The 25,761-nt window shown below is 32.4% G+C and overlaps 2 protein-coding genes across 2 annotated transcripts; one reads left to right on the forward strand and one right to left on the reverse strand.

Annotated features, from left to right (window-relative positions):
* The first annotated feature begins 1,573 nt into the window (after positions 1 to 1,573).
* Positions 1,574 to 5,969, forward strand: LOC124354269 (thioredoxin, mitochondrial-like). The gene is made up of 3 exons (XM_046804601.1): positions 1,574 to 1,941; positions 4,501 to 4,624; positions 5,718 to 5,969. The coding sequence occupies exons 1-3, from the start codon at positions 1,745 to 1,747 to the stop codon at positions 5,835 to 5,837; spliced, it is 441 nt and encodes a 146-aa protein (XP_046660557.1). The 5' UTR covers positions 1,574 to 1,744; the 3' UTR covers positions 5,838 to 5,969.
* A 6,022-nt stretch (positions 5,970 to 11,991) lies between these two features.
* LOC124354270 (uncharacterized protein C7orf50 homolog) lies at positions 11,992 to 23,919 on the reverse strand. Its single transcript, XM_046804603.1, has 4 exons — positions 23,150 to 23,919; positions 18,603 to 18,740; positions 14,529 to 14,840; positions 11,992 to 12,214 (listed from the first exon to the last, which is right to left on the reverse strand). Exons 1-4 carry the CDS (start codon positions 23,363 to 23,365, stop codon positions 12,008 to 12,010), a joined length of 873 nt encoding a protein of 290 aa, XP_046660559.1. The 5' UTR covers positions 23,366 to 23,919; the 3' UTR covers positions 11,992 to 12,007.
* Between the last annotated feature and the right edge of the window lie 1,842 nt (positions 23,920 to 25,761).

A 25,761-nucleotide genomic window follows, 5' to 3' on the forward strand; every position in this document is an offset into this window, starting at 1 on the left:
AGCCTAGAACGTATAGCAAATTAAAGTTCTACTTGCAGAATAACATAACTTAATTAGTAAATATTAACACTGAGGTAAATACAGAATGAATGAGATAATGTTACTGCTGGTTACAAGATATATCTTTGCACTAGCACTATACCGCAGACTATATTAGCGGAGCGATGAGGAATATCAAATTTGAGGTTAAAACTTCAGTTTAGCATATTTGCCTTTAACTTTTAATCCACAAAATTTTGTCGGTCATTGTTAACCCACAAAATTTTGTTGGTCAAACATTCCCTTGTATAATTACTTTTTACAATATACTCCAGCAACGTATCGGTTTAATTCATATACCATTGGATTCGGGAAGAAAAATGATAGGGAACAGATAAGTTTTATTCCCCTGTGTATTATGGTTATGGCGTAGCAAACAAATTTTTATTTTTTTCTGACTGGTGCGCTTTATTACACTTTATTTTATAAACTTGGTATTTTTCCATATATTTAGTTATATTTGTGGTTTTCTAAAACTACATAATATTTCCCATTACTTATAAACCATAAATTTATAAATTTTTATATAGTACAAGCTTTCAAAACCATTTTATATTTTGCTGAATGAAAATTTTTCGCAAAAGTTTTCAATAATGGCAAAATGTAACTTATTTTACTTTTCAAAAAATTATTTATGGAAATTATTTCATTGGTGCTGTATAGTTCGTTCTGAGTAAGAAAATATGCAATATAACATGTATTCGTGGACAATTGTATTAGCAAAACTGGTTTTACCAAAGTATTACGTATACACCCGATTTTCAGAATCTATGCGCATCGCTGCTTTTTTTCTATAGCTTTATGATGCTAACATAAATGTGTATAATGTTTATGTTTTTCTGAAACTAGATAACATTTGACACATAATGGCTATCTCACTTTTAAAAATTTCTCATTAATAACTTCATTTGCTAGGTACGGTCCCCCCAAAATTTAAGAAATATTTTTCGTAAATTTTGTATTTGATTAAAAAAAGTTTTTAACAAAAGATTTTGTACGGTGAATTTTACAATATAGTGTAAATCTATGTTTAATCCTGAACACAAAAATATATACTTTTATATATATTACCTTTATTTTATATTTGTAATAATTAAAAAAAAAACCTTGCACGAAGCTCTAAAACAGCCCGACACTACAGGATGAAATGACCGCCAGTTCTAGGGTTAACTGTAGATGGACATTTAAGGCTTAATTATACCCAAACTACATTTACTATTATGTATATAGCCTATTACAATTAATGTTATTATACTGTATAGTATAAAAATGTTTTTACCTATTTGGTATTCAATTATAAGTTTGTTTTTACGTAAGATTAGTTGTACAATAATTTGAATTCACTATTGACAAGTTAGTAAATCAAACCTTGTTTGGATTTCAACTTTACTACTCTGTGCTTTTGATATTGTACTTCTGTTCAACAATGAAAGTAAAACAGAGGCGACACTGAAAAGGTTTAGTATAACTAAAACATCCACAGCTGATTGAAATAGACAGAATGAACTGAGTTTGATTATATTTTTTTAGATTTGTAACACAGTCGCACTCGCACACTAGGTACAATCACTACATAACAATTTCTCAATAGTGTCAACATTGAAGATTGAACTTACATTGGCTTAGGTAATTAAATAGTTTTCCTCCCAATTGAGTCTTCTAGTTCATTTGTGCTTTTATTTGTGTTTATTATCTACAAATTACAATGCAAACTTCAAAATTATTTTTAAAAACAAATGCTTCTTTACTAAGCAAAAGCGTTTCAAGCCCTTCAATTCTTGGATTACGCAACATTACAATAACTAGTAAAGCAACAAAATCCTTTAAAATTCAAGACGAGAAAGATTTTGATGAAAGAGTGAAGAAAAGTAAAACTCCTGTAATAGTCGATTTCTTTGCAACGTAAGTATGTTGATGATATTCTATGCCAGAGTAATATTGTTCTAGCCTATGCTAAAATATATGAATTTCGCCTCAACATTTTTATTATTCTGTGGTATTTCCATATTTATAGACTCCATAGAAATAAGTAGTTTCTTTGAAGACAAGAAGATAGGCTAGTTAAACTCGGTTTTTTATATCGAAGAATGTAATCATCTATACCTAATATTCGCATCTCAAATCCTAGACTAGGCCTATCAATCGATATAAAAGTATCTATAGTCCTCAATATCAATCATATGTTTTAAATTAAAATATGAATTTAATATTTACAGTGATCAAACAAATTATTATAACCAAGATTAGGAAAGGGGTAGGGTCCAATAAGCGGACCCGGTTTTTTATATCGAAATTGGCAAACGATATTACTTAATCATAACCATCGATATAATCAATCGATACTGATTAATTATTTTTAACAATTAATTAACTTAAATAATCTATATGAACAGCTGTAAACACTTTCAAATAATACAATTAAGGTAATATTTTAAATTTCACATAAGTAACATTGTGTATTAAAAATGGCTGTCAATCAGGAAGCTTCACGAAATTGCTTTAAAAGACGATAAAACATGTTTTTTATGGCTTCAGAATGTTGGGTTAGTACCTAAGAATCCATTATGTGATATTTGTGGAAAGGTAACAAATGTAACTGTCAGAGGAGCTAACATGGTCGTCTTCAGATGCAAAAAAGAAGGTAATGGTAATAGTTCGTTGGGTAAAGGTTATTTGTTACATAATTAAATTCACATTTTAATTTAAAACATATGATTGTTATTACTTTTATATCGATTGATAGTCTGTGATTCGATATGCGAATATTAGGTATCGATGATTATATTCTTCGATATAAAAAACCGGGTCCGCTTATTGGACCCTACCCTTAGGAAAGCTGAAGACGAGCATATTTGCTCCTCTCACAGTTACAGTTGTTTCTTTCGCGCAAATTTCACAAAATGAGTTTTCTGTACGAGTCCAACATGTTGAAGCCACGAAAAACACGTCCTATCATCTTTCAAAGCAATGTTGTGTAGTTTTCTAAAATTTACTGCCATTTTTAATAATCAAATGTTACTTATGTAAAATTGAAATATTACCTTAATTTACGTGTATTATTTGAAAGTGTTTACAGCTGTTGATATAGATTATTTAAGTTAATTGGTCAAAATAATTAATTAGTATCGATTTAGTATATCGATGGTTATCATTAATTAATATCGTTTACAAATTTCGATATAAAAAACTGGGTCTGCTTATCGTACCCAAACATATGTATACCATGGGACATAATTACATCTCACCTCATCGATAGGTCATAAGTTTACCATGGGACATAATTACATCTCACCTCATCGATAGGCCATATGTATAACATGGGACATAATTACATCTCGCCTTAATCGTAGCATTGTCTACTCCATCAGATGCACAGTGCAAGTCATGTTGTGACTATATTTGTGTACTGGGCTACAGTAGAGTAAGTGGTCCACCACCACAATTGAATCAGGGCACCATTCTTCAAATAGTAAACAGTAACTACATGTTAATCTGTTTTGTATGTTACATTTTATAAATATACATAGCCTAGTTAGTTTTTCATTTATTGTTTAATTATTACTTTTTAAGATATAAAACCACCTGAACTATAATTTAATTTGTAATACATTTAATGTAATTCGGTTCAAAATTTTGTTTTTGGTAGTTTAGATAATGCTGAATATCGATGATTCGATTATGGTGGTGGCCACTTATTATAATGCAATCGTGTATTGTGCTTCTTGTTATGAGCATTATCTGTACCTAAACTTATGAAATTGAGGTTGAATTTAACATGATTTTTTTCTTCTAGTGAGGCTTTTATCAGATACAACAGATGGAGTATTAGTATAATCAAAAGCCCTTTGGAGTTTAAGGCTACCTCTTCACACTCTATCACTTTCTCGATTCTACTCACCAGTTGTTGATGAAGAGCTGATCCTTTGGATTTAGCTGATGTGTAAGAATGCTGGTTGCTATGCAGGGGTGAATTTAACATGATTTTTTTCTTCTAGTGAGGCTTTTATCAGATACAACAGATGGAGTATTAGTATAATCAAAAGCCCTTTGGAGTTTAAGGCTACCTCTTCATACTCTATCACTTTCTCGATTCTACTCACCAGTTGTTGATGAAGAGCTGATCCTTTGGATTTAGCTGATGTGTAAGAATGCTGGTTGCTATGCAGGGCTCCCTTCTAGGCATACCTCAATAAAATCATCTCATGAATTTTTAGGAGGAAAGATACAAAGAAATTGAACGGAATGATCTCGGGTCCATGTACCTAGTTAGCCTGATTAGGTTTAGGAATGAAGACTACTTTTCAAAACCTCCAGGAGACCGGAATTGTCCCAGAGTCACTGACTTTTTTTCTAATTGGTGCTATTTCTCATTAGTCTTGTGTGCATTATGTTACTTGCACCAGGTTAGGATTGATGAAATGGAATTAAATAACATTTCAAAACGTCATTGTTATGTTTCAGGTGGTGCAATCCTTGCAAAGCCTTAACCCCAAGAATTGAATCAGTTGTAGCTGAAAAAGAGGGCAGAGTTGTCCTGGCAAAAGTGGACATTGATGAACATTCAAACCTGGCAGATGATTATGATGTTAGTTTGTAATTAGAACACAATTTTCACAATAATTTATTCTAATTTGAATGGATATGTCATAATACTTGGGTACCGGATGTTCTCGTAAAGTAATTTTATCCTCATGTGTTGACAGTACTGTCTAAAATAATTGTTCTTTTTTTATACCTAATGTAAATTAAAAGTAAATGTAATTGAAAAAAAAAAATCCATTATAATTTGTTGTTAGTTAAATGTAAATTTTAGATACTTTTATTAATTATACAATAATATTATAATGTTTCTCAGATTACTTAACAGAAGCTATCCTGATTAGATTTTTTTTAAAAATTTGTATTGCTAAGAGACATTTTCCTTTAGTATAAATGGGTTTCATATAACAAGAATGAAAATGATCTCGTTTAGTCTTTCCTTCAGGTCATAGAGTTGTTGTGTTTAAAGTTAGCTGGAAAAATGAACTGAATAGTTCAAATCTATTTGTGTTTAAATCTTAAACATAGAAGGCTCAAAATATTTTAGTTTAAAGACAGTAGAACTGTTATTTTCAGTACACAGAGTTCCAGTAATAGTTTATATGACTTTAGTTTTTCAACATTCCTGGGATTTAATCTCTATATTCAGTTGAAGTTATCTTAAAAATGTGAAATCTGAATTAAATTGAGTTTGTTGATGGTGCATGTAACACTCCATGGGGCTTGGCATTAATGATGGGAACAACAAAATAAACATATTTCTCAACAAACTGAGTACAATCATGATATTTTAATGTGACATATCAACACAGGTAGCCTAATTATCAGATTGGAATATGAGCTATAGATTTGATATTTTGTATGGAACTTCAATGAAACCTGATGCACAACATGTAGTCTGGCATATAGCCTATGTACCGGTTGTATAAAAATGTTCGGTCCATTTTCCTCATTAATCTTTTTCATTGCTTGGAATTTCCTCCCAAAACATATATTTTAGGATCATTCATCTCTTCTTTGCGCACAAATAAACTTTCTATAGCCATATAATATTTTCATGTTATGTAACAATAAACTTTATCTAATATATTTATAAGAAATAAAAATTTATTTTTTAACTTAGTTGTCGTATGTTACAGATCAAAAGTGTACCAGTACTACTAATTATGAGAAATGGAAAAGTTGAGGACCGAATAGTTGGACTTCAGGACACGGACAAACTGCATAAATTTGTTGATAGCGTGATTAGCTCCAAGTGAAGATGATCATGTTGTTTACTGCTAAACTGTACATTGATACTATTTTTAGAATCACCATTTGAGTCATAGGATACACAATTATTTATTAAATTTATACAAGAATAAATTATATATGCAAATTTGTTGAAGTAATATAAAGGTGTTTTAAGTTTTACTCTTTCCTATCAATACCTGTACCAGCTGCTGCATCAGGCAAACTGGTCTTATAATCTTTATAAAGTTGAACCTGAATAATTGGTACATTTTTACTTTCTGTTTGTAGACTTTACTACACCATTTAATTAAGTCTTTATAATTTGGAGTTGTTAATAGCAGAGTTTTTCATTGGTTCCTTGAGCTTCGAATTAACCAAGCTCTACAATTTTACCTGTGTGGTCTTTATGAGATTGGGCAAAGTGGCCTGAATGCATCACAAAGCCTGTTTGTTGGACTAGAAAAATATTAAATTTCATTGGCCATCATTATCTCTTGTCACATGTATTTACAGCTAAATATTTTAGACTACTACTAAGTTATTATTTGTCATAGCAAAATAAGGTCTGTATCAAAATATTCATCTAAAACTAACCCGTATTTCACTATTTTTGTAAATGTTTTTAAAATCTCTTGTTTCTGAAAATTTTATATGGCTGCAATTTTGAAAACTTTTCTCAAAACATGCTTAGAACAATCATTTTACAAAATTATAACTTTACACCTTTATTCAATTCAAGATACATTTATTTTTATTAAACAACACAGGCAGACATACAGATGCTAAACTAAGCATAATAGGTCTACATCAGGGCTGCCCAACCTACGGCCCACGAGTCATTTTTATGTGGCCCGCCTTGTTGCCAAAACAACCAAATTTGTTTACAAGCATTTAAAATATTAAATAAATACAAATTTTGAGAACCAAGCAGTCCAGCCGATTTCACGTAGAACGAGCCGTATTTATTTGGTGGAGTATGAGTGTTGAAAGCGCGCGGTGCGGCGACGTAACGCCTACCCAACTCAAGGTCACCACTCGTTGTTCTGTTCGACTTATGTATGTGAGCAGGTATTTTCCAAGATGAACTTTATCAAATCAAAATTTCGGTCATTCCTTACAGATGAACATTTAAAATCTTTATTAATGATGGGACCACTAAGTTTGAGCCTAAGTGGAAAGATATTCTCAGCACTAAGCAATTCCAAGGATCTCATTGAACTTCTTGTCAATGCTGGTATTTTGATTTTAAAATATGTAAAACAAAACAACCTCACTTTTTGTCATTTATGGTGGTAATTTGTATGTCCTAGTATCCTAGTAGGATTAATATTAAAATCAATGCATTCAATTTATCGGTGACTTTTTTATTGTTCCCTCAGAATTAAAGCAAACATCCAAAAGTCTGGGTTTATATTTATTTCTACTAAAAGAACCTAAAAACATAATATATTATAAACCTTAACCTAACAACTAATAAATAATAAGAAATTACAATAATCAGGAAACAAGGGCCAAATAACCTTAAAACTCATATTTTGCACAAGATTTCTGGAACAAACCCCGGGCAATACGTTTTGTTTGGGGTTCCAAATCCCCTGGGATGTTGGCCCACCTGGCCATAAAGGCTTTACAATGTGGCCCTTGGGTAAAAAAGGTTGGGCACCCCTGGTCTACATGATAGAACATTTCTTATATATTTTGTCTCGACAAATCAAATAGTGAAGTGGGATAGAGTAGTTTACAAACACCTTGTATAGAGATCTCACTTTACTCAAAACATTTTTTGTGAGATATAAATATTGTGAAAATCATAAAAATGTAGTGAAGTCAATAATGGTTGGAGACAAAGTAGTTATTTAAGTTCTGTGTCTAAAAGCATATAATTTTGGAGGATGGTAAAATTTCTCTTTAGTCTTTTAGGTATCTTGAGCATGAATTAAGCTACTGATTTGAAATTTTTAATGACACTACATTTTGTAGACCAATGAATACCCTTGAATTGTAGGCATTTCTTAATGTAGATAGGCAAGATTGAGTTCAATGCTGATGCTTGTCCTTCATGTAATTTGGCTGTGTGCTAGTGAAGTCTATTACTCACGGAATTAGGTAAACTTTTCAGTCTATAGTGCAAAATATTTCAGAGGGAATGGATCTATATATCTGAAAATTTGCATGAATCTTAATTTGTTCATTGCAGCAGCCAGTCCGTAAGGTTTGTAAAATAATTTTAATACATAGTGAAAATGACAACTGTCTGAGTGGCCTCATTACCATTATAGCTTATTACGATTACTATACTCCTAGACACAATATTAAATTATAACAGTTCGATTTAATTATTAACCCTTTTAACTGGCGTCAACTCCCGACGTCTATATAGTGCGGACTTGCACTTTTTAAATTATTTTACTGGCCACCTATTTTATTAAATATATTAGTTTGTAAAGCTTTGACTTAGTGTTTTATCAATCTGTGATTTAGAAATCACTAAGTGAACAAACTGCACTTTAAAGACATCAAGTCAGGGTGGATGTGTAGTCTAAGGCGTTACTTCAAACATGGGTGTTAGCCTTGGAGTTGCAGTTTCAATGCCCGCATCTGACATTAGGGATTTTTGCTGTCTGGTGTACACTTATGAGTCACTGGTCTGTGGTGTAACCGGTGGGAGGGTCCACCTTAAATTAATGGTCGATGGCTTGGGAGGAAGTGATTTTCTTATACAAGTGTACAAGACCCAAAACACCTGTTTTGCATTTTTTGTCTTCACTATTTAAAAAGACCACTTGATTTATGTTTGTTTTATGCTTTACAAGGCATTTATTGTTGAATCATGACTATACCAATAGCTTTTAAGAGTTAATAATAATAACCATACATACACATCTAAAATGGCTTGGGATTTTTGGCACATCACTTTATATAATGGCTGGGGTTAAAAAGATTAACATACGTAAACCAAGCATATTATATTAAGGGCCAGCTGTAGTGAAACAATGTTCTCCATCAGCACAATGTTTAACCTGAAGCATTTTTACATTCTTATTTTGTATCGTAGCATCATACAAGATGTCTCATTTTAAATATATTTAATACGCATCCAAATGTTTTTTCTATTAAATGCATAATTTTTAAATATTCATACCACCAAGTACGTTTTAAAATTTTTATGAATAACAATAAAAATGGTAAAAATTAAAGTGTTTAGGTCTGTATTTTCTATATTTACGTTCACACAACACCATGAATCTCTTGTATTATACACAGATGATAGCTCATCAGTATTATGTAAGTTACCAATGTCGTAAACGTGATTTTGTTTATGAAAAAAGTTGTAGATAGATAATTAACAAATTATTGTGCTTTGTAAATAATATTCCACTTTTAGATTTATTTTCCAAGTTTGTTCATGCAATACCACAGCTGTCCATGAGAATCAAAGAGATGATCACCAAATTTTGTTTGTGTTGCCCAACCACTACCCTATTCCAAGAGACAAGTTTTTACTGTCCGGAAAATTTTCATTAAAACTTTATTAATACACATGTACAATAATTTTAGTGAAATTTGTGTTCCAATTACTCATAATTACAGAAGAAACTCTAGAAATATAGGAATTACTACCTCCAATCTTATTAAATCATTTTCATCTACTAATTGCCATTACATTTCTCAACTGCTCTACAGAAATTTGTGCTTGAATTATGATGGCGTAGAACTTTTTAAAACGCTGACATCGTTGACTTTTAAAAGAAAGATATCAGAACGGCTTATCAGTCTCAGTGAGGAGGAAGTCGAGGCCATTATTGTGACCGGGTACAGTTCGAGGACCTTAGCTGTGCGCGTGACCTTGAGTGTGTGGTGATAGGCGGGAGGGGTGGCGGGGTAGCATTATGCGCTGCGTCCCGAAAACATTTCCTGTGACTCATGGGTAAAACCCTCCTTTCAGGAATCATATTGAACCAAATAACTCATCACACTCGCTAAAATCAGTCTGTTTTGTAAAATTGCTGATTGTGGTGGAATTAAATAATAAGAGAAAACCAAATAATAGGAATAATAGGACTTATCCTTGTTTTTCAGTTGTTATAGTGTTGTTTAACGTGTTTTTGAAAATAACGTATTCGTCAATTTTATCTGCAAATCAAAATCGTGAGTTTAAAGTCGTTAAAGAGATTGTTGCGCCTTCATCTCAGCGGCTAGCACGTAAACGCAACCCGCCACACAGATAGCGTTTATTTGTTGAGAGGGTAGTATCTGGACCCTACGAGCACAGCTAAATTCCTCCAACTGTACAACAGGCGGACCTAACCTTGCTACCCTCACTTACCCCTCAGTCATGTCATGTATTGCACATCCTGCTGCTGATGATCCAACTGATATTGCTTATTGATTATAATATATTATTTATTTTATAGCTTAAAGAGGTCGCCATTATTAACAGAAAGACCATCCACTTAATCATTTAACATTAAAATGTTATTGCTCATTTAATTTTTTTGGTATTTATTTGTTTCTAAATTTAATATATTACAATTAATTTGGTTTCAGCTTCTAAAATCCGTTCCAATTATAGGCACCATAATGGCTTGGGTCTACACAGAGGTTTACTTGCCCTGTAGACCCTAATTTCCCTAAAGGGTATCCAGTACATTTATATAGTTAGTTATTTTATTTTTTGTTTATCAGATATAATTAATACCTTCTTATGTTAAAATAAAATGTAATTTAAGATACATATGTATTTTAATTTGTTATTGGGAATTAAATATTAATTCATAATTGTGGTTGTATAAATATTTGCTTTGTAAATTATATATTTTATTACTTTTTTATCATGAGTAGAAGAGGTTTGAAACATTTTTATTTTCGGGCAGTGAGATGCCCATATTATAATCTAAAGTAAATTAAATTAAAATAGGAGGTAGGGAATGTGACAGTTCTTAAAATTTACTTATTTTACTGAATCCCTGCAAATGCCTTTAAAATAGAGTGGTATTCATGCACTACTTTCAATATTATCCACAGGTTTAAGAATGGCAGAAATTGGATTAATAATAATTTTGTTTAACGTCATACTAACTAGGACTATAAAGGGAATAGGATTTGAAACTCAAGAATCGGGAATGGTTTTATAATATTTAGAAGTTCTGGATTTGCCCATCACTATTATCCATCCAAGTCTCTGGACTGACATTCTCAAAAGATATGAAATTACAATGTTAGCTACATTCCTAAGAAATAATTGAGTATACCAGTCTACACCTCTTGTGCTGTCCTAACAACCCTTTGTAAGAAACAATTCTTATCTTGATGTTTACTTATACTCTATAGCCCTAGACAAAGATGATCCTGTTGGAATCACTAACCACACTACTACTATTGGTGCCGCATGTTCATTGGTCACTGTGAACTAAGACCCTTGTTGGTCAAAGAGGCAAAAACGTTTAATGTGGTCTCAAAAGATTGATGGCCAACTGTCTGGCAATACAGGTTGGACGAACTGTGTAACTTAGGGAAGATCAACTGATGGTGCACGTCCTTTACTCTATTCTCTGTGTGAACCCTTTTACACAATGCATGATCTGGTTTATTTATACCATTACTAATAACATAATTAAAAGTTTCTTTCTCCAGAAACCTTATTTATAAAAACTGTACCAATATTTATCACTTTATTAGTGTTATTACTAGGACAGTAAAAAAAGAAAGTTCAATTCCATATTTGGAGGTTAGTGGATACCCACATAAATAATGAAAATTTACAACACACTTAGAATGTTAAATATACATTTTGCATTGATTATGTCATGCTGTTGTCAACAGAAAACTGATCATGTTTTGACATAAGATGGAAACTGTACTGGATAACATTATGGGGAAGTATAAATATGCTAAAAGTTTGAAAGGAGCAAATCGGTTATAAGATTTATTATTGTATAATGATAAATTAAAGTATTAAATAATTTTATTTGATGTATACCAGTAACTAAAATATGTTTATCAATTTTACAAAACTAATATAATACCTCAGGACAATGTAGTACTAGCATTTAGTAATCATTTAATGTCTCATTATAGATGAACGAAAGTTTATTTCCTCAGTCAAATTAAAAATTTTTACTTAAGTTTAATCTTTTCCAGTAGTAAAAAAGAGCACCAGAGGTTGAAATAATAAATATATTTTACTTTTACAACTTTATTGTAAATATTGCACTAAATTTCTTGCTCTGTCGTATTGTGACTCTTCCACCTTCGTTGCTGTTTCTTTTGCTTTCTCACTCAGATTATTCCACTTTTCCATTTCAGAAATGATGTTGTTTGCCTTACTTAATACAACTTTCTTAATACTTTCACTTCCTCCTGCCATGTACTCTAAGAAGGTCTGAAAAGATTCCTCTGGTAGCTGAAAAATATTAAAATATTTTAAATTTATGTTAAAAACAACACTATACTTAATATCTATACAACAAAAACAGAATTAACTCTCTTCCGGGTAATCTCCATGAATCGTCATGGTGAGCCTAACATCCAATCGCCGTTAACCACTTTATCACTGCTTTCTGCTGCCTTCATAGGGCTACTTTTGGAACTACTAAGGGAAAATCTATTGGTAATAATGTTGTCCTTGTTCATTGCATGTTTTTAGCCTAGTGATGCTATCTAGGAGTAATATATGAAACACTTGATATATCTCTTTAATGACAGTGATTTAGCAGTTGTTCATAAAAAGTCTTTTACTATTTTATAGAATTATTAGACCTATTTGACTTAATAATTTTCCAAATACTACCATTATTATATAAAATTTAATAATACTTATAATGATGTATATAATATGTAACAGTTTTGTTAGAATAGTTGTTAAAACAATAAAAACACTTGAGTGTTCTCCCGTGTCGGAACGGCCCAATCAATTCAGACCAGTAGCGGTCGAAGTGTATTGTTCGAACAGGAAGGGGTTAGAAAAAGACTTCGAAATATCACTACGTGTAGCTTTCATTATTTTAATTGTTATACAAATGATATATTTCCCATGATCATTTTATAACATCTTAAAATTAATTCAATAGATTAAAAATGCGTTATATGAAGAAAGTTACTTTTCAGAAGATTATGCATCAGGTACATAACAATGTACAAAGGTGGAGTGAATTCTAGCAATTTAAAGAAGTGTGACAGAATACATATGATCCTGTATACATATATTGTACCAACTGTATTAAACAGAATGTTTCATAAACTGTGCAAATACTGCCTCTGTACAGAGATCAGTGTGGATCTACTACAAATTATGGCAGTTATCGTGTCACAAGGTTGCATTAGACCACAGGTGTGTGTGTGTTTTTTGTATATAAATTTTCTCATTTTTGGATTCTAGAGGTCATGTTCAAAGAAAATGATAACATTTCCTAAAAATTCTGTCGTGAGGTGATTAATTTGGGCACACATGACGTGTATTACACACTAAATGGACTACCAGCACTGAAATACCTTAAACCTGAAGAATTAGCTTGTTGACCAAAGTAATTTTTTTCAGACAACATATGTATATACTGTCTTGATCAGGACAACAATATAAATGCTACTACGACATTGAAAATAACAGACCAGACGATTACAAGGGCTAAAAGTACATAATGTTTTACTTAAATAGGCTTGGATTGATTTTTTTTTAATTGTGGCAACTGGGCGAACTACTATGTTATATATAAAAAAGAAGAAAAATTGGTTGTTATTGATGATAAAATCCTATATCTTGATGTAGATTTATAGCTTTATAGCCCTTTCAAATATTAAAATTATGTTTTCGGGATAGTTAGGTGACATGTGTATATATCACATGTTAAAACCTCTTATAGGTACTCTTGAGTTGTTTACAAATTTATTTATTCTGAAGGAAATAAGATTCTCAAGGACATTTGATATTGTTTGGTGATATACAAAAATCATTAACACTTTGTTTCAAAATCTGCAATCTGATCTCTTCCTCAGGTGAATTACAAATCTAGCACGACTACAATCTATGTTAAATTAAACAAATCATAACAGTGTTATGATGCGCATAAGTCAGAAATCACAACAACCATGTGCGTCAACACCAAAGAAATCCATCTCTAAAAAATGCACTTAACAATACCTTATCACTAAGTATGCTGACACACTTTCTCTTTTGTTGGCTGGGAGACGTAAAAATTTCTTTTCCATTTTGATTGTCTGTAGACTATAAAATTTTCTATTGAACTTTAGCGAAGTCTGTTAAGCAACACATGGTGTGGTGTACTCCTACCTTATAATAACAACGACGGAAAAAGGTCATTATTCATATATGATAAATCATTTTTCAAACTTACTTTACAAAGGAAAAATTTTTGGTAAGTTATTTTACACACCAAAGGAAAAAAAACCATTGCAACAATAAATGTGTCTTTGTAAACTGAAAAAACATACACATATAAAAATTTTCAATGTATTAAATAATATTTTTCAACAAGTGAATAGTACAATTTTGACAGAAGTCAAAATTAATCATCAATAATTCAAGGTCAAGTAATCGGGTACCTTATTCAACACTTTCCTGGCCGACCCCAAAGTGTTAAAGTAAGTATAATCTATATCTATGTTTAAATATCTAGTCAAATTACAAACTTATTTTAGTTTTATTTTGATAATTTACACAAGATTACTACTATACACAGGCTGTAGTAAATGCTTCGTACCTTAGTTTCATCAAACATTATTGTTATCAAACGTTTCTGCATGTTTTTGTCAAACTTCCAGTTTTTTCTGTCATCCCTCCATTTTGTCAAATAATTAATACCACGAAGATTTACTTCAGCATCATTAAATTTAGGCTGTGGTTTCATTTGTGGTTTCTTATTTTTTTTCTTGGATTTTTTGACCTCTGTAGAAACTTTATTCGGTTTTGTCTCAAGTGCTATGTAATCTGGAAGTTGTGTTGTTTTTTTATTCTTTGCAGAATCTACACTAGGATCAACTTTAATCTTTTTTTCAGGTGTCACCTCTGTATCCTGTAACAGAAAGTATAGATTTAATGGCACACTACCTAATTGTGTATAATTTTAAAACAAAATAATTTAAAAACCACAAACTCTGATTCACATGGATTGATTTCACTGAGCCGCAGGCTGTGTCTTTAAGTGCACACACTAAAGAAAACAGCATATATTCGATACTCATAGATTGCTACTAAGATTGATTAGAGCATTCTCACACTGTCTACAATTTTTGGCTAAAAACCACAAACTCTGATTCACATGGATTGATTTCACTGAGCCGCAGGCTGTGTCTTTAAGTGCACACACTAAAGAAAACAGCATATATTCGATACTCATAGATTGCTACTAAGATTGATTAGAGCATTCTCACACTGTCTACAATTTTTGGCTAAAAACCACAAACTCTGATTCACATGGATTGATTTCACTGAGCCGCAGGCTGTGTCTTTAAGTGCACACACTAAAGAAAACAGCATATATTCGATACTCATAGATTGCTACTAAGATTGATTAGAGCATTCTCACACTGTCTACAATTTTTGGCTAAAAACCACAAACTCTGATTCACATGGATTGATTTCACTGAGCCGCATGCTGTGACTTTAGAGTGCACACACTAAAGAAAACAGCATATATTCGATACTCATAGATTGCTACTAAGATTGATTAGAGCATTCTCACACTGTCTACAATTTTTGGCTAAAAAACACTAAGTATGATTTTCTAGTCAGGCAACAAGACCTCAAGGCTAAATGATACACCACAAGTCATATGACCCGTCCTGCCAGTCACCTGCTGATCACTTAGTCAGGCTATGGTAGCAGACCATGACAAATGCTTTTGTAAATGCAACAAATTAATGTTGTTTTTTTGTGAAGCTGTGAGAGTCTAATACACATTAATGAATGTTTTCAATTAGTTAATTAATAATAATAATGTTATTTTTCTTATTTAAATACAGTAAAAAACAATATACAGCTTGAAAAAATATAACAATTCAAAAAGAAACAAATCTTGCACTTGGGTGGGGTCACCATCAGCTTCTTAATTAAGAGAAAGAAAAAAAACTAAGCAGCAAACCCTAAAGATACACTTGTTAATTAAAGAAATCCAACCCATCTTCAATATAAAAACATATATTTTTAAAGTAAGAACAAAATATTTATACTGAACAACTAAATATAAGTTTTCAACATCTTCAACACTTACTCAACAACCGAACCTTTAGTCTTTAAATAAATAAATATAAATGTGTGTATATATATATATATTTTATTTTGTATTTTATATATAGGTATATAACATTTAATCTCACTTGGAATTAAATTAAAAACTTATAACTTAAAAACACAAAACATTTCTGAAATAAAGAACAGTTTGGCTTAGGCCAATCGTAAATAATGTTGATTACTGAGTCTAGTAGTATAACTAGAGTTTTCAATAACAGGTCCAGAGTTACCACTTAATACGGAAAAAAGTACTAAAACTTTAAAAACATATAAATATCTCAATGGTAAAATATAATTTCTAAAAAAAAATGAAAATTAATATTTTCTGCTATTAACATTATGTATCAATCTTATATATTTTTCTGAAGGACTATTAGTTAGATAAATTTTAAACATACGAACTACTCCACAACAACAATCCATACTCCAGCCTAGAATTAATCAAAGAAAAATATGATTGTCTCATTACTGAGGGAGGACAAACTGATTGCAAATAAAAAACTGCCCTAAGTGATGACCGTAAGTGGTTTAAGCAGTTCAAGAGGATGAAGACTGTTTATGACTATTTTAACATTAATGGGATCATGTTTGTAATTGGGTGCCTGTAGATAAAAAAATAAATAAGGGACTTTAAGTCTTACGTACAACTTGTGATCGAGCAAGAAAGCAACATGAGTTATGGAAAAAACGAGTCATGATTCCCTGTCTAGGATATCTCTTCAGCCAACACTGCATTGGTCATTGTGTCATTTTTGGCTAAACATAGCATCGCTGACTTAGAACTCTACTCACTAGAGCAACCTGTGATCGAGCAAGAAAGCAACATGAGTTATGGAAAAAACGAGTCATGATTCCCTGTCTAGGATATCTCTTCAGCCAACACTGCATTGGTCATTGTGTCATTTTTGGCTAAACATAGCATCGCTGACTTAGAACTCTACTCACTAGACCTGCTCCCTGCAACTGTTTTCTATTCCTGAAAGTGAAATCTACACCGGAAGGAATAAAATTTGACATAGTTGAAACCGAGAAAGAAAAAGCAATGTAGACCATGAATACACAATCAGAAGACGACTTAAACATTACTTCAGCCATGGAAAACTGTATGAATAACTCACCTCAACTATGCTACATCAGTAAAGTTATAAAATATTTTGTTGTTCTTGTACAAATCAAATAGTATGTTCTATCTCGTACTACACATTCTTTCTGATTCTATGTATAAGGAGAGATTCAAATTATTGTGGACTATTAAATCCTCTATAGATCTATCTATATCTATCTATAGACCACCCGATAACACAATATTCAAACAAAGAATATTAACACTATTTAATAAGGATTTACAGATATTGGAATGAGTATACAAGGTTTTCCAAAAAAATATTCTACCCCCTTTTCTTTGCTGGCCGATTATTAAGTGACTGACCATCTCAGATTCGTTATGAGGATAAAGGGGAACCCTTTTGAGACTGTCACCAGGCATTCCCTGCACTCTGCCATGTTAGTTACAGCACTCTGTTTCATATGTTATTACATGTATTTATATAAATGACCAGTCTTGAGCAAAAGTTTGACATAAATATGGTCATTCCACTTCAAAGACAATCTCTGTGATAAACAAAGCTTTTGACATTGAGGTTACAGGTGACACTGAACAATACCGGTTTAAGACATTCAGAATCGTTTGTATTTTAGTGAAGAGTTTCCTGCAATCTGGCAGGTCTGCAACAACCAAAAATCCAGAAATATGGTTCATTTTATAATCTTATGTAAATTTTCACAAACTGTGGATTTGGAGCTGCCACTCCTGTTTCTTCTTCCAAATCCCTGTAGTCATTCAATGATATTCCATGCTAGCACAAGTAATAACATATGAAGGACAGCCCTGACTCACTGAATGGGCAGAGCATAGTATATACCTGGCGGCAGTCTCAAAAGGGAGACTGATTCTATTCCCATAACAGATTTGTGATGACAGGTCATTTAATAATCGGCCAGCAAAGGGAGTTAGGATTCTTTTTTGATAAACCTTGTATAGCCTTTTCCCAAATATATAGAAATCCCCTAGAATTGAGTGTAATATTTTTTACATATTGTGCTACTGGATGGTCGCTAAAGGATTTAATCGGCCACAAAAATTTGTTCACCACAACAAATGCTTGATATTTATTGTCACCTGCTTTCAACCAAATCTAAATGTCAATGATCTCAATAGAGCAACAAATGCAGGTGCTTTTTTTGAACAGAATTGGACAATTAATTAAGCTGTCTGTAGCAGTAACATTGGAAGAGGGATTATTCAACATGCACTGCAGTTACACAGTGTCGTGACTCATTAAATTGCCATGTACAGTCAAGTTACCCAAACATGCAGGTTAAAGGAGTCAAACTTAATAGGGTTCTACTAATATACTTAAGTTCTACTAATACAATTTGAATTAAACTTAATACATATGTCTAATATATTCCATTTCTTAAATTGTGCATTGTAAAATGAAGGCCACTATTTAAATTTTATCAAAGAATCAAAATTAAGGCTTACCATATTACCATCCACATGAGATTCAGATTTGTTTTGATTCTTGTCTTTCTTATCAATTGGTGTGCCGTTGGTTGTGGAAGGTTTGGTATCATTTTCCACATGCTCACTTTTGGTTACAATTTTAGCTTTCTTCTTTTCCTAAAGACATTTATATACATGAAATTCAAAGCATCAACTATAAATTTTACAATAGACTGAAGAGTTTACTAAATTATATTTAAAAATTTACCAGTGCTTACCATAGGTTTAATGCTTATAAATTCAGATTCCTGCAAGTTTATTGCTTTGTGTATTTGGATAGCCCTTTCAGTACCAACATCTGGGTAACTAGGTGTTTTAAGAACGATTTTTAAGTGCAGATTTTTTAGTGGTTGCACGTTTACAAAATACACACATAAATACTAACTTCTGGTTTAGTGTTACATTGTTTCTGTATGCTTATTATATAGCACATACACACAAATTATCAATTAGTAGCGGTGACAAAAGTTGACGATCACAATTTTAATTTAGGTGAAAATTTGCAAAGTACTATTAGATATGTTGAAAATAAAGTGTTCTTTTAGTGTCCTTAGTTTCATTGAGACTGGGATTTGTTTTAGTACTTCTTTGAGTGTTAAACCTGAAAATGGTAAAAAAAGGTCAGATTTTGTCTTGGCCATTTTCACTTGAAGCATATTAAGCATCAAGCCGATAGGAGGACATGTGTTTAAAACTTTTCAAATTTCACACATAACGTAATGCTGGGTTTTGTATTCTTCAAATTCTATTGTTGTCGTCACTCAATATGCTGTTGCCATAAGCAGGATTGTAATAATAGAACACTGAAAGAAGTGACTGCATGAGCTGTAACCTCATAGATTATGACAGCACATTTCTAACTCTACACTGACCTTTTAGCCTGCCAATAGCTCGCTGAATTGCTTGATCAGAAAATATAAGGTCAATGTTAAGTATAACACTTAAGTTTCTACTTTAGTAATAAAAGACAAGCACTAACTGCCAAGTTCAACCCTCATACCATTCTCACTAAGATGCGGTATAACATTTTGGGGCACCAGACGGAGGATATTATTATACTTCTAAATTTAGTTTAAGGCCATCATTAACAGACCAGTTGAATACATGTTGAAGATCAGCATTGATCTGAACAATGAATGACCTCTTCAATGAGTTCTCGACCATATGACAAGTGAAGCTGATAGTCATCTACATACTGATGGATAGTGCAGTTCCACACACAACTGGGAGGTCAGAGGTGTTCATATTAAACAACACAAGACCCAGACAACTTCCTTGAGGAACTCCATGGTGTTTTTCTAGTTAAGTTTCACCTCCCAGCCTTGCAACTTGTGATCTGGCATCTAAATAGGACATGATCCACTCAACTGATTTTCTCCCTCAAATACCCTTGGGAATGCATTTTAGCACTCAGCAATTTATGACCAATAAAATCGAAAGCCTGTGAATAATCCAATAACATGTAAGAGCTATATTTTCCCACATCTTTTGCATCAATCAAACCATTAAACAGATTCACCAGGACAGTGCATGTGCTATGATTTTTCACAAGATGTGTGATGGCTTCTACAACAAACGGACTCTAGAGCTTTTACCATCTGAATAGACAGATCGTCACTGCCAACTGCTCTACTTTTAATTTCATTCATAGCTGTTTTAATATCATACACAGATATACTGATAAACATTAAAGATGTTGACAGATTCATTCTCATTTTATTTTTGAAATTATTTATCAGTTTCATCAAATGAACATTCATTCATTGGTGGAATTTATATAAAAATATCTCAGACGGTGCTTAAGCGTAAGCTCAACAAAAATGACTTGTACGTTTGAAACAATAGGAATTTCAGTGGGCTTTAGAATATTGGAGGCTGTTTACATCATCCCATCTCTTTTTGATTGTGAGCTAGACATTGAAGATCGATCACTTCTGAAGACTTCATAACTACCAGGGAATTTCATGCTCACACTAGAGGAGATCAAGGGCTAAAGGTGAGTCTCCGTAAAGGCAATGATTTCATGCAAGGTTAAGATATTCTTAAATCACGCAATTTGGATCTGAGACCATTCACGTTATAGTAGTATGCATGAATGCGTGTTTGGTCTCCACAGCAGACTAGTTTTTTGTCTTTTATACGATTTGACGTGTTCCATTAAAATACATGCCGTCTTCTTCTCCATGCTGCATCCTCTTAGCAAGCTGCCTCCAGAAATCTTCTTCTAAGTATTTATGTTCATTGATCGTTATCCTGAGATGCGGTAACCTCTGCAATGAAATCATCATTAAGGACCTCCTAAGAAAACTTTTTGACAAAGTTTATAGCTACACCAGCCAGCACTTGGAAAAACAATTTTTATGGGTCCCGATGATCGGCTGGATTGTTTACCCAGCAAAGAAAAAAAGAAATGCTGGGGATTGAATCCAAATGCGGTAAAGATGAGAGATTGTTAAGATCATGAGATATTTTTTTCTCTTCAATAATAGTACTTTTGCTTTCAGGAACATTGCGTAAAATAACATTGGCTTTTCTTGCTGTGCGGTCATCAACTTCAGAACAGACTAACTCAAGATTCTGGGGAGTGGTAACAGAATCAGACTAGAAGCATCATTCTTAATTGAATCAATTTCATTTCAACTTTCAGTTAACGTGGTTCAATTTCTGAGACAAATTGAGATAACTTAGTTATATCTTGCCTAAAAGCAGAAATGTACATCTTCATTGCCTAGATCGATGGAATAATAAAGAAAGATATAACCTAAAATTATAGCTTTTAAATTTATTTTGCAATATAAAGTTTACGACTGCCTAAAAATTCTTTCTGGAAATGAAAGTACACTGGTTTAAGAAATTGTTAAAAGTGGTTTTAGATAGTTTTAGGTAATGTGGCTAAAGTAAACATTATCAGTTTTTTTATTTGTCACTGTATCGTGGCTGATGGTCACTTGTGTCAGCCTGATAAGAACTTTTATTCTCAGGTCATTGTTCTTTTGGGTAAAAAACTCCTGAATTCACTATTATTGTTATTTGTTATGAGGCGTTGGCTCTTGTCAGTAATAACCAATGGTGTTTATTTATGGCCACAACAAGGTAACTAGATGCACTGAGTGGATGTAGAAGTAAATATTGATCCGCACAAGAGATTATGTTTTATTTGTCTCTTATGTTCTGTAGTATAGTGGACTGTTTCTTGAATGTGTATAGACAGTTCTATAAAAAAAGTTCCTCCGTTTTTGAGGTACTGCTAGATTTGTTTATTCAGTATCTGACCTGGATTGATATAGCTTCGAAAATAGGTGTGGTCCAAGAATGAGGGTTGTATTGTAGTAGTAGACTGTGTCTCAAACGTGTAATAAGTTTTATAAACCTCTTCTCGTACAATTTTGAGGTATCGTCATCCATAGAGTTTTCAGTATTTGTCCTGCAAAATTGATATAGCTCCGAAAATAGTGTGGCCTAAGAATGAGGGGGGTAGGGTACGATAAGCGGACCCGATTTTTATATCGATATTGACAAACAATATTACTCAATTATAACTTTCGATATAACTAACCGATATGGATTTCTGAACAATAACTAACTTCTATCAACTATAAACACTATTTCATATAGTAAACTTATTTTCTTTTATAGATAATTACAGACAGTCGAAAGCTCGTGGAGAACTGTGAAACAGAGTTTAAATAGTGGCAGCCGACCTGCTTGTGGATCTCTGTGAGTATTTGTGCAGAAGAGAAGTACAGCTTTCTAGAGAATATGCTTCAACAACCTCTCGAAAACAGTTAATCTTTGCTACGCAGGAGAAAACATATAAATAATTACATATATTTCGTATTTCCTGTTATAAATGTTTTTATGTTGTTATTATTTCATTATTATTTATGAGATATTCCCATTTCCAGTTCTTATAGTTTCTTTGATCGTTAGAGCTAAACTACTACTATGTGCATTGTATTAATTATTTAAATTTAAAATATGATTGTGATTATGGCTATAGATATGTTGACATGATTATAAACACGTATTCGATAAATGAATATTAAGTATCGATGATTGTGACATAAAGAGGCCCGGTCCACTTATCGTACTCTACCCAACGAGGGTTGTAATATCTTACACTAGACTGTCATGAATGTGTATAGAGTATAGTGACTGTCTTGAATGTGTACAGAAAGATTTATCAAAATCGGCTTGTACGTTTTTGAGGTACGGCCATCTTTAATTTGTTTTTTCAGCATTTGACCTGTAAAATCTGAGTATCCATAGGTTTTTCAGTATTTGGCCTCTAAAATTGATATAGAAAAAAGTCATGGCCTAAGAATAATGGTTTTAATATAATATAGTAGATTATGTATTGAATGTGTATACTAAGTTTTATCAAAATCGGCTTGTATATTTTTGAGGTATGGTACCCTATACCGTGCTTATCTATAAGCGATTATCAGAACTTGTCCTTTAAAATTAGTAGCCTATAGTCCCAAAAATGGGGCTGTGACCTAAGCCTACTGCCAGCATTATCTTACCTCAGTGTTAGTCAGGCTGATTTGAAATTCATTGCTTTTCCTTTTGAGGCTCTTTCTTGTTTTCAAGTTGATTTGAGTGCCTTCCTTTGAGGAAGCCTTTTTATCCAATCCCAAAGTTTCACTTTCAACTTTGACTTCACTACGCCTATTGCCCTTATTATTTTTCGGAGTCTTTTGTTTATTCTTATTTGGGGACTGTATGGAACCTATGGCCATTTTCTTTGATTTATAAACTTAACAAAAACAATAAAGAACGAATATAAAATAATTTCTCTCTAAAATACACGCACTCTTGCACAATGTACTCCTAAGTTCGTATTTCGCGTATCTTCTTCACGGTAAGTTACTTCAATTCAAAATCACACGAGCGGCATAAACACTTATTCCACAGTCCACAGTCCACACGGTGAGAGAGAGCGTGAGAATTGGAAGAGGTTAGAAAAGCGGATGTTCAAAATATAATTGTAGAGCCTATCAGGATCTGTAGGTACAGAGCCTGATAGGCTACAGACGTATCAGGCAACGTAAAGTTGACGTTTATGTAACGTCCATAAGGTAGGATTTTTACCATAAAACTAATAGTTTGGAGAAACTGGAGTAAGAGCTACATGAATTGATTTCACACACAACTATAAATATTTAAACACACACACATACAGCAAAAATATACGGTAATATATTATAGCATATCACTTTATGTCATTATGTATCTCGCTGCAAAATAATATAACAACTTATAAAGTTTATTATTGATCTACTATTGTTATTATCTATTTTATGATAGGCATTGCAGTGTATAAGACACGACGAAGTTGTTTTGTAAATTTGGTAGAGATTTTTTTCTTAAGAAATAAATAATATTACTGCACTGTTTGTCGATACGGTAAAAATAAAATAATAGCTCAGTGATTACAACAAGTGAAAGTTGCTTATATTGCCATGTACTTAAAGCCAACTTTCAAGCACGCAACAATATTGAATATTCATTACTCGGAAACTGTCCAAATACTATCAAATTGACATAGGTACAAGTAAAGTGTTTTTGAATATGTAGTATTAGAACTCTACAATTATTATTAACAGTTAAAATTAAATTACAATAGTATATTTTATTCTTGTGCAGATGGTAAAAAGAAATCGGTATTAGTCTCGTTATGGAGGTCTAAAAATCATTACCATGGTCGTTTAATTTTATAAACTATACAGGTAGACGTCTGGACATAAAACTTCTACGGAGAACATCAGGATTCAAGACAATGCTGGCTTTATCTCCCGGCAGAAGAAGAGTTTGTTCACATTTTCCTATCACTTCTAAATTAGAATTTGGTAGAACCATTTCTATTCCAAGATCTGAAACTTCCTCCCTACAATCTTCAACTGGGGCAATGTGGCCCATCTTCTATGGGACAATTGACACCGTTGTCCCTAATCATCAGGAGATTGTAAATTAGTATATTCAGCATTAACAACAAATATTTATAAATTACAACAACACTATTTATCATTTAATTATAAATAGATTACTTGAACCATGCCATATAACATGTAGAAGCATAAATTCCTCAACCAGGGGCTCATACTTTGATGTCCTATAAACAGGACCAGAATTGAAAAGCCTTAGCGGAGCAGACTGTCAATTTCCAGAACGACAAGGATGAACGAACATCCTTATGTTCATGTGGAGTTGAATTTGGTAATGTACAGAGTAATGAACGCGCCAAGTGGAGAGCATCTTATAAGACTAATCACTAGTGACTAATTCCAAGATAAAGAGTTCTCAAGGCCAATTCGTTTATCTTCCACAAAATACTATTATATTTCTATACTTTTCCATTGCCAGCAGGGTTATATAGAGCAGTTCTACATGATGCTATTGCAAGAAAATTCAAAAAAATCTTTTACTTCATTGGACATGAAAGATGCTCCCACGTGGGAATGTATGTAAGCTAGTATCATAAAACAGTGAAGAACTGCTTATAATTAGTTATGACGTACCAATGAAACATCTGTGCAAAGAAATAGAAAAGTAAATCGAGAACTCTCATTAACAACAAGATTTTTACTTACGGAAAGCAGGTATTCTTTGAAATCTAAGTTCAATCTTCCAAAGGAGATGTAATCTTAGTCAGTGAGCCTTAGTGACGGTAGAATAGACAGACGGTAGTTTGACAGAAGTAAAACATTACACGAAGCTGTTACACGTATTATATCTTCCAAAGAAAAATTTAAGTTTTCACAGCATATCCCTTGATGAAATCGAGGAACATTAAGGTGACAAAATGACACGTGGAAGCTATTTCAAAATCAAAATATTATGAATGGCGATTATGAATAACAGAATATATCCCTGATAGAGGATCAGCTGCCGCAATTTCTGATGCTGGTTTATAAAGAATGTTGTACTGAAAATATGACAGTTCTAATCTCAATCGCAAGATTTTCTCACTGTTCACTATGAAATTATTACCGATAAAGCGTACATGTTTTCAACGAGCAGGTACGAGGGTGCTTATTAAATCAACAAAAGAGATAGGGTTTTGTAATGGCTGATTATTCTGGTTAGAAATATCTTCATTTTGAAGTTTGAATGGTATTATTCGTCACTAGGACTG

The sequence above is a fragment of the Homalodisca vitripennis genome, chromosome 2 (genome assembly GCF_021130785.1).
Source record: "Homalodisca vitripennis isolate AUS2020 chromosome 2, UT_GWSS_2.1, whole genome shotgun sequence".
NCBI classification, from domain to species: domain Eukaryota; kingdom Metazoa; phylum Arthropoda; class Insecta; order Hemiptera; family Cicadellidae; genus Homalodisca; species Homalodisca vitripennis.